The sequence below is a fragment of the Python bivittatus genome, unplaced genomic scaffold (assembly GCF_059951505.1).
Source record: "Python bivittatus isolate LINGU-HERP-01145 unplaced genomic scaffold, Pbiv_v1 ctg000020_np1212, whole genome shotgun sequence".
Classification (NCBI taxonomy): Eukaryota; Metazoa; Chordata; class Lepidosauria; order Squamata; family Pythonidae; genus Python; species Python bivittatus.
This window is the reverse complement of record NW_028277030.1, coordinates 50024125-50038568: the sequence shown is the minus strand read 5'-3', so window position 1 is coordinate 50038568 and position 14444 is coordinate 50024125. Positions and strand designations below refer to the sequence as shown.

At 36.2% G+C, this 14444-nt stretch overlaps 1 protein-coding gene across 4 annotated transcripts in view; it reads left to right on the top strand.

Moving 5' to 3' along the window:
* The window catches only part of BACH2 (BACH transcriptional regulator 2), a 187318-nt gene extending 173715 nt beyond the window's left edge, over positions 1–13603 (top strand). For all 4 annotated transcript variants that reach the window (XM_088138550.1, XM_088138554.1, XM_088138544.1 and 1 more), the window contains exons 5-6: positions 5670–5876; positions 6527–13603. In XM_088138550.1, coding sequence (XP_087994676.1) covers positions 5670–5876; positions 6527–7006 — 687 coding nt within the window. In that variant the 3' untranslated portion in view covers positions 7007–13603. The remainder of the gene's footprint in view (positions 1–5669; positions 5877–6526) is intronic.
* Positions 13604–14444: the final 841 nt, after the last annotated feature.

Below are 14444 nucleotides of genomic sequence, written 5' to 3'. Positions count from 1 at the left end.
CCATGTAGCTTTTTATTGACCATAGAGTAAATTTAGGTATATACAGAGCTGTTGTACAGTCCACCTTTTCCTCCAAATCCAGTAAAATAATGGTATATGAGTAGACTCAACTTCTCTAGAACATAAAGAAAAGCAGATCCTCACAGCAAAATTTGCACACAATTAAAAAAAAAACAGTTAAAACAAATTGTTAATTATATTTGCAATTGGGAAATGAGAACCACAGCTTCAGAGGACGAAAGATTTTGGAAAGGGGTGTACATTGCACTTACTTTTGTCATCTGAGTTAAACATGGCTTTCTATACAAGTAGGAATAAGAGGTTAAAAGAAAAATACACTTTAAATTTCAGATTCAGCAATCCAACTTGTTACATGCTTTAACCACTTTTTTAAAATAAAATAATTTATACTTTGAAGACAAAAGTTTAGTTACAAATGAGTGCAAAATGGGAATTAATTGTTTTTTTCTTACCCACTTTTTTATTTTTTTCTCTTAAATGCCTTTTTTGTAGCTTTAAAGCAACCAAAAGGGGAGGGGTATATTTTTATTAAATTCCCTGTAGTGAATTCAGACAGTTTAAAAGCAAAGGCTTTATAGAGAACTTTAAGGAACGGCAGAAAGCATTAGCAGATTGTCCTCCAAAAACTGTTAAAATTCAAGGGACTTGCTTCTCTGAGGCTGGAAAGTTTTTTTTTACAAAAGAGATCCAAGGGACTACTCCAAAAGCATTCAGTTAGCCTGTCAGAATGAAGACCAACCATGATCTCTTGAATGACAATCCAAGGGCATTTGTGTCAACTAGAATTACAATTAGCCACCTGTATATATGTTGTAATATCTAAAGACAAAAGCCCTTATTCTCAGAATAGCTGAAGGGCCATCAGCAGACTTACACAAAGCTAAACCTGTATCCAACATTTCAGGGTACCATTTGTAATGCATTATGTAGCATTAACTAATTAAGTAATAAGAAATAGGAATTGCTGGTTTTTAGAGGTGATGCCACCCAAAGGCTATCTGGTTTGGGGAGCTAAGGGAAGACACCTGCATAACAAATGAGTGGTTGAATCCTGCTCATCGCTATTTGGAAATGCCACTTATATATTTCACAAAGTTCTGGGCCACCTCTTGTATAGCAGTGTCCCAAGAGAGGAAACCACCAGATCTTGTATCTATTCAATTTCATTTTTTAATCTATTGATTGTAAAGGTTTAGCTAGCTGTTTGTCATTGTAGTATGTCACCCACTGTGCAGTGTGAATAGCTGTGATACTAGAAGCAGGAAGACAAAATACCTTGCCTGACTTGAAATATTGGTTAGGAACATTCTCCCAAGGAGGAGTACATGCAGCTGAGAATTTGAAAATATAATGTATCTGGGAAATACTTTTGTGCCTTCCTTAAAAAGGATATAAAGGGAGACGCTTAAATATAAAACATTTAAAAAGCTCTTTTCTCTGATTCGTTGGTAGTGCTTATCATGCCATGAAGATCTGTTGCTTTTTTTAGCCCTCACCACTTTCCAGCTTGACACATCACAAATCTCTTGCTCAAATTGACCAAAGTTTATTTTCTATTTTTCAAACATGCTCTTTATTTAGATTACATGCACCTTACTTCAAGGTCTTTTAATGTTTGACAGCTTCTTTAAAATACAAAATTAAGCCAGATTGTATAAATAACATGTACAAACAAGAGGAATTGATCTACTGCTGATCAAAATATAACAGCAGAAACACAATTGAACTGAGTGCAAAGCTTTTCTTTTTTAAGAGAAGAATAGGATGCAAACTTTGGAATAAATAAGTTTTCCTTTTTTATTACAAATTTATGATTGGCCTTATTCACTTTTATTTATTTGATGCCTTCAAGTCATTGTTGGCTCCTGGCAACTGCCTGCACTAGTCCCTGCAGTTTTCTTGGCAAGGTTTTTCAGAAGTGGTTTGCCATTGCCTGCTTCCTAGGGCTAAGCGAGAGGGACTGGCCCAAGGTCACCCTCAGCTGGCTTTGTGCCTAAGGGACGACTAGAACTCATAGTCTCCCAGTTTCTAGCCTAGTACCTTAACCACTACATCAAGATGGCTCTCTTATTCACTTTGCGTTATTTAATACTATCCTAGATAATTGAAATGGATTTCTTAAGCAGAATCCCATATGCTGTAGTGCTATATATATGTTACCAGAGCTCATAACTGATAGGACTGGAAAAAACAAACATTACCATAAAAGAAAAGCATATCTGCTCTTATTTGATTCTTACCTTGTGTGTGAAATGTACATAATGTTCAGATATTCAAAAGTGCAACTAGTTACTGTAGCTTGAGGCTTCTGCGATCAGCTGATTTCTGGATTTGGTGTGGAAATAAGACGGAGGGTGCAGGTTACAAAATTTGATCTTTATTTCAGTCAGAGACATATGGAAATTTTTACAAGGAATCAAAGACCCAACTCTTACCTGCAGTACCAGCATTACAAGGGCATGGAAAGCTACTCTCTCTCAGAAGAGACCCCATCCCACCTCAAGACTGCAAGAGGGATATAATAATGTGGCATTGTTACATACTGCTTTTTAAAACTAATCTGCAATATGTAAATACAAACATCCATCCACGTGCTTTGGGCTGTTCCAAAACTATGTAATTTCAGGTCAGCGTAAGGCTCTAATTTCTCTAAAGAATCCCAGAACATTGCAGTAAACTACATAACCCACCCTGCACTAGTTAGTGACCTTGTCTACATATTACATTAAGCCATGGTTTGTACAACCTTGATTTGTTGAATAAACCACAACTGGCTATACATAAACAACCTGCTAAACCATATACCGTGGCTTACAGGCCATAGTAACTGGGCTCCCCCAAGATTAGGCCAAAACAAACCATATTACGATTTACCAAATCAGAGTGAATTACGTGGCTGGTCTGTTCAGAAATTAATCCCAGGCATAGCTGTTTTTGATATGTAATAAAAGCATAACGAACTGCATAAACATTGAAGTTTGCACTTAGCTAGACCTGTTAACACAGACAAAGGATTGACTTGAGCTGCAGGGTGTGAGTCCTATTTTGTACTACTGAAAACCAAGGCTGCCAATGAGTCCTTCCTGTGCCTAAATGACAGTCTTTGAGGTACATAATAACCAGTCCTTGGAAATATGTTCACTATTCATAGAAGTTATTTAATTAGTAAAAGTAGTCTTGCATCTTGAGCATTCACGGGATTACAGTAGAAATCCCCTACCTGACATTTTAAACTAATTAGCATCTTGTCTACAGACTTTTCTAAATATCAGAGGTCTTGTGAAGGAAACCAAGTGACACCATAGATGCAATGGCACATGATTTCTGCACTAAATCACCATAGGATTGGGAGGGAGCATGTCATGTTCAACAGGCATGTAGTTAGTCAGGGTCTAAAATGTATGGAGAAGGAAATCAGGCAGTCTTCCTCTCATAGCAGCCTGTAAGCGTAATGGGCCACATCACCATATCTAAGGTCAGTCTTTGTATATTTAAGCAAAACGCTGTTTAGTTTGGGGACAGCCTATTCTGGTCATTCATGCCATAGTAAGGTGACCTGTGTGGTGTGTGTTTGTGTTTATATAGTTGAGTTTCACAGGTGGGACAAGAGGGTAAAGGTCCACTGAAAGGCAGTGTGAAAAGAGGTAAGATATTCATGGGATTGTGGGTTAGAGAAGTATGGAAATCATATATATCATGGGCAAAGAAGCATAATAATATAACTCTTGTGTGGAGAAGGGAATGAATGAATGCCAAGCTAGATGGCCTTGTGCATTATTTACTACACAAAACCAGGCAAAAAGATTTTTTATTGGTTGTGAGAGTTGGTCATATACCAATAATTTTCATCACTGTGTAAGGGGCAGACTTGTGTACAAGGTATCAGGATCTATTCCCATATATCAAAGGAGTCTTCTCTTGGGAACTGAATTAGCAAAGGCGTGTGTGAGCCATATCTGAATATAGTCCTTCTGTCAGTGTGAATCTTGCAACACATGGTGCCACCTACTGGTCACATCAATACAAACAACAACATGTACCTATGATATACTGAGACACTGAAAATTAATTGGCTCTTTGTAATAGGATCAGAGGCCAGAATAACAGCCCTGAAGGTTGAAACCGAAGTCATGCCAATCTAATGTCCCTTCTACAACATTTGCAAAGTAAATTCCTCTGTGAATCTCAAAAATAAAGCTTCAAGATAACTTTCTACTGTTAGGTATTCAAAAGCCAATTGTTATGGTTGATCGCCATTAAGAAGCTTATTCCTCCCTGAATTTGTCCAGTTCTATTTTGTTTAAAAAATATCTAAGCTATAAACCATCATTATATCATGTAATAAAACTTAATTATACCCTCAGATTGCTATCAGTCAATTATCTTGGTTGGTCAGACATTGTAGGGTGATTCACCTCATTATTTTAAGACCTTTACATGTCTCCGATTGGTATGTAAGCTAGTGCAATGATTGCAACCTTTTGTTGATCATACTAGTTGGGCTTTTCTGTATCTTTCTCTCTTTCCCTACACGTATTTTTGTGGTGTGGGGTAACCCAATGCATAAACAGTATTCCAAATACGTATTCCCACAATGCCACCTAATTTCATGTCCTTTTTCAAAATGTTCTATTTTGTCATTTACTTGTTCATCAATACTACACATTCAGCTGACATTTTTAATCAGATATTTGTCTATATTCCCAACGTTTTTTTCCAGAGCAATCTCTAAGAGAACGTAAATATCTGTTGTGTTGATCTGCCATCTTCTAAGTGTCCATCACATATTTAGGTTCTTGCTTCTGAATGCTTTTAATGCTCCTCTAAATCTGAGCCTTTGAAGTATCAGGGCACCCAGTTTCAATAAGGCTGTTTCAGAGTAATAGCAGCATATTTTCTTTATGAAAACATGTATTACTAACAACAGAAAGTATTTTCTCCTTTATGAAAAGCAATGAGAGCAATAAAATAAGATTTTAATATTTTATTAGGCTTGGTTTTTAATTTTTTTATGAATCATTCTTTTATTGTAGAAGCTGCCTTGAGCTTCCTTACCACCCAGAGTCATCTGATTGTGGCGGTAGAAAAAATCTTGTTAATAACCAGATAAATAAATTTTATCACAGCAAAGGAGAGTATGACTGCCTAAACAAAACAAATCCTGAGCATTTGCACCAGCATCTGAACCTGCCATGGAACCCTTTACATCTTATTCTGAGGATTTACTTACTGGCTGTCAAAATGGATTATGTATGGTTTCATTGATGTAGAAAGGAATGCAATTAAATTCAACAGTTTGCATGACAGATATATAGCCTCAGTTAAGAGAAGAAGATAGTTTTTATTTTAGTATTTATGGCCCAAGTGTTATTCTTTATACTTTTAAATATTGTCTGTTCTTTGAATTGGAGCTTGTACTTTGAGGAGAATGTGAAAAATCTCATTCATCTGCACTAAGCTAGAGATAGTATTGCTAATTTTATTGTATCATTTACACTGTTAGGGTGGCTACTTCTTAAAGTTGCCTACAATGCAGGAGTTAATATTTGAACAATATTGAAGTATTGTTATTTGAATAAAAGAGTATTATCCCAAGGAACCTGTTAAACACTTTGTTAAGTAAACAGTCTTCCTTTGTTTTACCCCAGGTGAAACTTCCATTTCCTGTAGATCAAATCACAGATCTTCCAAGGAATGATTTCCAGATGATGATAAAGATGCACAAATTAACCTCAGAGCAATTGGAATTTATCCATGATGTTCGGCGGCGCAGTAAAAATAGAATTGCAGCACAGCGCTGCCGCAAGAGAAAACTGGACTGTATTCAGAATTTAGAATGTGAAATCCGCAAATTGGTAAGCCTAAAGAAATATTAAATACTATTATTTATTCATTGAATATCTTACCTTATACTGGTCATTAACCAAATTTAATACAATTTATTTATCTTGCCTTGCCTTTGTAATGAATACTAAATACTAAGGCTTATTAAGCATGCTCTAGCCAGGTACACGCTAGATCTGCTTAACTTAAGCAAAATGCATCAACTACCTTCTGATCATAGTTAAGTGTGATTGAGTCAAGGTCAGCCCCTTAAAACTGTATGGATAAATGCTTCCCATCTCAGCCTCTCTCTGCTAATAATCCATAGCTTTTCTAAAGACAATTCCGCCATGCCCCAAAATCTTATCTGTTGTCTTGGCTTCTTCTGTTTCCCTGATCCTCATGCATCATCTGCTCATATCACATGTGTGTTTCTGCTTGCTGATCGTTGCCTCAAGAGAACAGTGGGTCTTTATTTTGTTCAGGGTTAGTTTTTCCAATCCACAATTCTCCTATTAATTTGAAGGTGTCTGCCTTCTTTCTGTCCTTGCTAATGGTACAATTCAGACTTCTAGCATCTCATTCTGGATAATGTGCCAGTCAGCTAAGACCTGATGTTGAAAACTGAAGCCTGATGTGCCAACTCTCTCTTTAAAAATTAACACTCTTCTGTATTTTCCAGGTTTGCGAGAAAGAGAAACTTTTGTCAGAAAGGAACCAGCTGAAAGCATGCATGGGAGAGTTATTAGATAATTTCTCCTGCCTTTCTCAAGAAGTATGCAGAGATATGCAGAGCTCTGAACAGATCCAAGACCTTCACCGATACTGCCCTGTGCTCAGGCCTATGGATCTTCCAACAACAGCTAGTATCAACCCTTCACCAGGTGGAGTGGAACAAAATGTAGTGACATCCCAGTGCATTGGAGAAGGCTTGCAGTGCTGTTCAGAACAAAGCCCAGTGCAGCAGCTGGGAGCCCATTGGCTGCCCAACAACATTTCTGACAAATGTACCACAAGAAGGTTGGATGGAGCTGACCAAGTTACTTACTCTGAGCAGGAGCTCCCTCCAGAGCAGAGCAACCAAGCAGTGACAGTGGATTTCTGTCAGGAAATGACTGATAAGTGTACCACAGATGAGCAGCCTAGGAAGGAGTACACCTAGTGTGGGTATCCCTTTTACATCACACCTAGCAAGGTCTCTTCAGTCAGTCAGTGGCCACGATAATTTGTTGTCTATATTGAAGAACATACTTGGTGCACACTACAGTGGTCTTAGCAGCAATACTGTTTTTAAGTATTCCATCCTCTCTACAAGCAGGAGTTTAACTTCTTCACTATGGTGCTATCCCTTGCTCAGGCAGGGGAACAAAGCAGTGGCAACACTGTCTGATTCTTTTTTATTGTTTTTGTTGTTGTTGTTGTTGTTGTTGTTGTTACTGTATTTTAATTTCAATATTCAACAGGGATGGACATAACACCTCTGAGGACCCAAACACAGCTTTTTCTCAGTGGCCCATGTCACAAAACCCTAACTCAGGAATTTCCTCTGAATGTTCAATTTTTCATTGAAGACAGCTTCTTTACACATCAAAGTTTTATAGCTAAACTGTACATATATATATATATATATATATATATATATAGTATATATAAAAATATATATCCATATGCAAAAAAAAAACCTGCATGGCTCGGAATTTTCTCATGAAAACAACTGGAATTTTAAATTTCTATTGTATAAAAAATTCCAACATTCCTTTCTTGGTCTATGCTAGAAGTAGTTTGTATATGTTTTAATATTTTCCCCTGCCACTCAGTTCACTGTTCAGCAATATCATCTAGTTTGTACTTTATTTATAAAGTTTCAGTGTTGGAAACTTATTTGAAATTTTAATGTGGGACAGTGTTTGGGGCACACCTAACTTTTTATGCCCATTTGAGCAAAGTGGATTTTACTCTGATCTTTCTCACAGATACTGTATAGCAATGGTCAACTTTGCCACTTGCACTGAGTTTTGGATCAAACCTCATTTCATAAATGAAGTTGTGACTTCAGTATATTTCACATATTGTACTCATCGTTTTTTTCATTTTTTAAAATTCAGTAAAATGAGGAGGGGAAACCTCAGGAGTTGATTATGTAATGAATTATTAGTCTTGCCAAATATGGAATTCCTCTGATAGTGTGAATTGGGCATTTTCTGTATTTATCCTTTTTTATCTTTTTTTAAAAAAAATTTTTTTTTTCCAAATTAAGCATAATGGTAACTTGGCCAGTGTATATTACTAACACTGAGAACTAAGGCAGCTTTCCCCAAGTTGGACATGGTGATTGGGAATTCTGGAAGTTGTATCACAATGCATCTGAAGGATACCAAGTTGGAGAAGGATGGTGTAAGGCAAAAATGGTTAGATTCAGTGAACATGGTTTCATATCTATCAGTAAAGTTTGAATTAAGGTCTCCACTCCAGATCTTATTTGTATTAGTAATGTCTGTAACTTCTACAATGGTTCTACTGGTCTCACTGTATAATTCCACTTAATACTGCCTTAATACAGGTGTTAATTGCAGTGATATATGAGGATGTACTATTCTGACCTATACTGGCATCAGCTCAATCTGCTGATTCAGCTGCTCTGAGAAATTAAAAGCTGTGTCCATTCATAGAACTAGACCTACAATAGCAGTGTACAGAGAACCTTATTTAGTGCAATCACAAATCTTTAAAAATATACCCCCATGTCCAAAATAGAATGCTGTAATTTCCCCTTAGTTCACAAAATTCTGATCAGCATAGAACAGACAAAACTTTGAAACTATAAAAAAATTCACTCAACTCTAGCTGATTTGCCTCTTACAATGATTATGCAAAATTACTTCCAAACATAATAACTACTATTCATACTCAGAAAAACATTTGTCCTACTGAAGTACTATAAATGGAAATTATCTGAAAGGAGCTTTTACGTAATTTTCATGCATGCTAACAAGATTTATGCAGGATATTTCCTCCTGGTGGATTCGGTCCTTCTGTAATTTCTAGAGGTTACTTTCTACTTTTACAATGACATTCTCTGGGCTGTATTTTAAGGTGGCGTTTATCATTTACAGATTGGTACCATTTACCTTTACTGTATATCAGACTGTATTGGGTTACCATACACATTGTGGATGCAGACAGCTTTTCTGCTAACCACGGCAATGCATTCCTCCATGATAATGTTTACATTGAGCAGTCGGCGCTCAGCAAAGCAGCCTTGTTTTTCTATTAGAGGAATCAGCATCTTTTTCAAATGGGGGGTTATGCAGACAACTAACCAGTCCTGTTTCCACAGTAGACACCACATTCACTGCACCCTTCCTGCCAGCTAGGAAGTAGACACACTGCACATGCCACGTTTATTGACTGAAAAGGGAGGGGCATCCCTGTGTAGGATGGAAATACTATATTTTTAAATAAATATTATTTAAATATTAAGCATATGTGTAAAATGAATATACTTATTACTAACTCTCCATATATTTATCTAGGTCATATGGATACTAGTTCAAACTGTAGAGTGATGTTTTAGGTGGGAAGTCCTTAACTTACTTTGAAAATACAACTTTATATTAGAAGCTGACCAATAAATTCTTTGGGGTGAGGGGTTATGTAGATACGAAGGGTGTGCCTTGTAATCAGTTGACGTTGCAGAACCCTTCGCTGCTTTCTCGGAGAACTTAACTTCAGCGATACAGTCAGTGATGGAAGCTAGGATTTCAAGCAACATGTGAATTTCATTATATTTTCACAGCCAAGTAGGCAAGTGAGAATATTTTATTTTTATCCAGTTGGCAGTATTGTTCAAATACTTTTCAGTTTTAATATCTGTAAGTGACCTCCTATTCCTAGTTGTGTTTCTTGTGGATATACAATTCAGGATGTTCCAGATGGAGAACTCCTTTTACTATCAATCATTATCTAGCTATTTTAATTTTCCTTCTGAACAATGAAAAAAGTGGTAGGGGAAAAAGGAAGAAATGGAAAGCATGATTGTATAGATCCCTTACTTCAAATAAAAATTCATAAGTAGGGCTAAATAATTGCAAAATAAAATCCTCATCTGGCAGCATCTCACATTAGATTCTAACCACTTGATGTGAAGATTTACCATTATACCAACTCATGTGCAAATGGTACTTTTGACTTCATTCTATTGGTTTACGTGTAACCGACAAAACATGTTCTACAGTTATTGTATTGACCTGGCTCTCTCACTGATTCGGAGCCTTTTCTTCTCCTTCTCCTTCTCTACCTCCTCCTCCTCTACCTCCTCCTGCTCCTCCTCCCTTTCTGAATTGTTTTAAAATCCACTGCTCTGTTGTTTCAACCTTTTTAGATTCTTTATGTTTGGCTCTTCACCGTTTAGAAGTGACCGATGTGTATATTGGCTTCATTGGACTCTCTATTGTGTATGGTTTTTCATAACTACATGTGACTCTTGGTTAACTTCAAGGGAGACAATTAGGAGAATTAGTTTCAGAACTGGATACAAATTGGCACATTTGAACTGCATTAGGCTAAAGGAAGATTAGAAAAAAAGAACTGACCAAAAATTCTGTTTTTAGATAAAAGTAAGTGTGCATTGTTCAGCAGCAGAGAACAATACTGTTGGTGGCTGTTAAGTCATGAGAGAATTAACGTGAGGTCTTGGCTTTACGTTCCCGTGCTAGTCAGCAGCTGCTTTTGCACTGATGCAAGGAGTGTGCAAGGAGTGTGCATTTAGACCTGTCCAGTCTGCCTCTTCTCCTCCTTTTTATTTGTCTTTGCTGTACTTTCTATTGCCAGAAGACCTCATTTCATTTAGGCACATTATGCTTTTGTCAGGTGAGTATTACACTTACATAAAATATTTACGTTCTTTAGGGGGTGCCTTGAATAAAGTTGAAGTTCGTTGAAACCTGATTCTGGAACAAAAGGCTAGTTTTTAAAAAAGGATTCAGTCAGATTCACAAGATATCCTAATATTTATGTCCTAGGCCTAATATTCGATGACTCAAGCATCAGACTTTGATGCTGTAGTATAAAACTATTATTTTATATATTACACAGTAAATTATTTGAAGTCTTTCTAAGAAATATATGCTGCTTTTTAAAGATGCACTTTTTTTGGATCTAATCCATCTATTTTTATTCCCAAGGAAGTAAAAATTGAAAAAAAAAAATGGACTACACAAGCCACTGTGATCAGTGTTCCCATTTCTGTCTCTGGAAAAGAGAGTAGGAGCTAAGCAAGCTTAAAATCAATTCAGCTGCTGACAACATAGCGGCTGAATATTACATTCGGCTTACTGCAAAATGGGCAATATCACAAAATTCCACAAAATCTAAAAGAATATTATTATAGGAAGTTCTAAAGAAAAGTGTTCAGAGGTTTTTGAGAGCTCAGAAATACTGCAATATTCAATCATTGTAGTTATTTCCATTTATGCATCACTGTGGTGTGAAAAGCTGCATGAGTGGAATGTCAGGGGTGTGGTTTTTTTCCCAGCTCTCTCAAGGGAAATTGATTTCTTCCTTAATCTCTTCCCTAAATAGAATATGATAACCCTCCCAGCAACTGGTTAAATTTGTTTTTTAACCTTGGCGTGCCAGTCAGTCTTTATGGCCTTTAATATAGGTTAATCTAATCCTGAAGCCGGTGGGTCTTTTTCTTTTACTGGTGACCCATGACTCTTGTATGTTCGTCTTTCAAAACCAACTAACAGACAGGTTTAGCCTACACGGCTACGGTATCCTTTGAGCAGCAGGCCTAGTGAGTAGTTTTGTCAAGCCTATGCAAGCATGAAATTCTCAACAATCTAGCTCAGACCAATGACTCCAAGAGGCAGTTTTCGCACGCACACAGAAGATCAGGATTTGTGTTTGTTTGATCTCTTATTTCACTGCCATCTCTTTAAATGTGTACATTTAAAAAGTTTGAGTTAGTGAAGAAAGATAAGAAAGGATGTTACTTGATGTAGCCTTAGGAAAGCTCTGCTAAAAAAAATGTGGTAGCTAATTTCTATCTACAATATAAAATCAGTATGTGTAATTTTGCTTGTTTATATTATGTATATTTATAATTGAATTATTTTGTGACACAGGCATCAAATAATGCTGCAGAATACAGTTGTACATATGTTAAATTCATTCGAACAATTTTATGTATATTAAAAATCTATAGTTTGGTGGATTGTAGGCTACTAATAAATTATTATAATTTTCTCTGGAAGTTAGAATGTCATTGCTTGCCGTGTAAAAGAATTACAGTATTTTCCTACACTCCACCAATATTATATATAGATAGATAGATAGATAGGTATAGAGATATCAAAATAAAACTAGTGATATGTATTTGTTTTTAAATTATAATGCTCATGTGGTTCTACCATTGTTGTAATGAAAGCCACTTTTTCTAGTGGGGAGTAATTATTCAAATTTCTTCAAACTGAAAAAAAATAGATAATAACTTTTTATTATCAGATGCCTCACTAATATCAGCTCTTTTATATATAGGTCCAGTTTACATAATGTTTAAACACCTATGCAGTGTAATAAAATAAATTATATGAAAGTTTGTTCAGCTTGACCCTATGCATGTTTACTCGAAAGTAAGTCTCACTGAGTTCAATGGAGCTTCTACCCGGATAAGTGTGCATAGGATTGCAGCCTTATAATTAAAAAAAAAACTTCAGAGTTTGACGAAAATCCATTTCTGTCATCACTCAAAACTTGAAGTGGTTCAAGTGATTTTGGAGTCAGTGATCCATTTAATTTTGAAGGCAGTTGGGATTAGAAATTTAGCCTAGGATTTCCCTGTTTTCTGTCTTAACAGGTTAATTCAAATTTGAGGAGCCAGACTGAATATCTGTGTTGTTCCACACGCTCTTAGAACTCAGTGCTCTGTTGAAAATGAGTATATGAGTTCTTGTGCATTTACAGTTATGAAAAGGATAAGGCCTTCTTCAAAAACTGATACTTAATACTTGTGTTATGAATAAAAATATCTGGACTCCTCCAATCAGCAGAAATTACACCCAGTACTTTGGAGATCTTTGGATGCTGATTTTTGCCATTCAGTTCAAGGCTCATCTTTGATTACAAGGGTGAAGAGACCCCCAAGAGTTTGTTCCAGAACCAGTGGGATACAAGTGCACCTCTACTATCTATGCCTTACAAACTTCAGAGGCCATATTCAAAACAGGGTTTTTATCAGTGTATGCAAGGGGATGCAACCCCTCTCCTCCTCCTCCTCCTCCTCCTCCTCCTCCCCAGGTCAGACAGTATGGACAGTTCTCACACATATCTACCTGTATAATCTTCTGTACCTCTCATAACTGGTCAATGACTGTAACAAGTCGCATCAGGTGTTTTTCTATATACTTTTTACACAGATTCTATGTGATTAATGGAACTTAATTCAATGCATCATTTTATTGTACTAGTTCTTAAGCTTGTCTATTATTATTTTTTTCTAGGTGACTGTGGTTTCTTGTGATTTTTATTGTATAAATGAAATGGCTGTTGATGCTTATTCCTTGTTACTAAGAATTTTTACCTTTTTGGAAAAACAGCATTGCTATGAACTAATACATTTAAGACTTCAGTTACTCATTGTAAATACAGTATCGTGCAAAAAAAAAATTTTCCATTCATTTGAATTGATAGTGTTAACTGAATTTTGTCTAGACACCATTTCTGTTGATGAAATAAAGACATACCAATATGTATTGTAGCAGTGTCTCTGGCATCTGAATTTAATGTTGTTGGAAAAAATTAAAATCAGCCTCAAGTCAAGGTCATGTCCTGGCAATTATATGGACATAACCATGCAGTAATAGTTGGCAGTAATGTGGAAATGGCTTGCTATTATTATTGCCTTTTTCTGCAATGTTTCTAATTTTCCTAGTCTAGTTTTCAGCCCTGGTATTTAATCCCTTGTAGTTTCCCATCCCAGTACTTAGCAGACCAAAACATGCTTAGCCCATGCAAGGTATTGGCACCTGCTGAGACTTCATAGAGACTAAATATTGGCTTGAAGAACAACCAACCTGAAACATGCAATATTTTTCCTTGCCTAACACTCTTAAGATAGCATGTAAGTTTAGATATTCTCCAGTTAGTTGTGTGGGTAAGTGCCCACATGAGTATACTTTGTTAAGCCACAAGTCACAGTGTGATGAGCAAGTAAACTTCTCTTTTGAAACACATCGTCTCAGATGTAGCATAATATGAAAGCTTTGCCTATGATCTGTGATAGCTCTGACCCACAGGAGCATCTGCATGGGAGGGGTTAAAAAAGCAATCAAAATTGCCATCTTTTATCACTCTTCCCCACACACACACACCTTGTGTAAAACCTACAGACAAATACAGAAATCAAGTTACTTTTTTTTCCCCAGTGATATTCCAATTTATTCTTTTGAACATTTTCTGACTTCACAAGAGATTGCAGGGAAGACTACAAAATAAATGAATTATTTTTCATCCTAATGCAATACCATAAAACTAATATCTAATGAGAGAGATGCCAAAAAAAAAAAAATCCAAGTTCAAATTGTTTTGCATTTAAAATA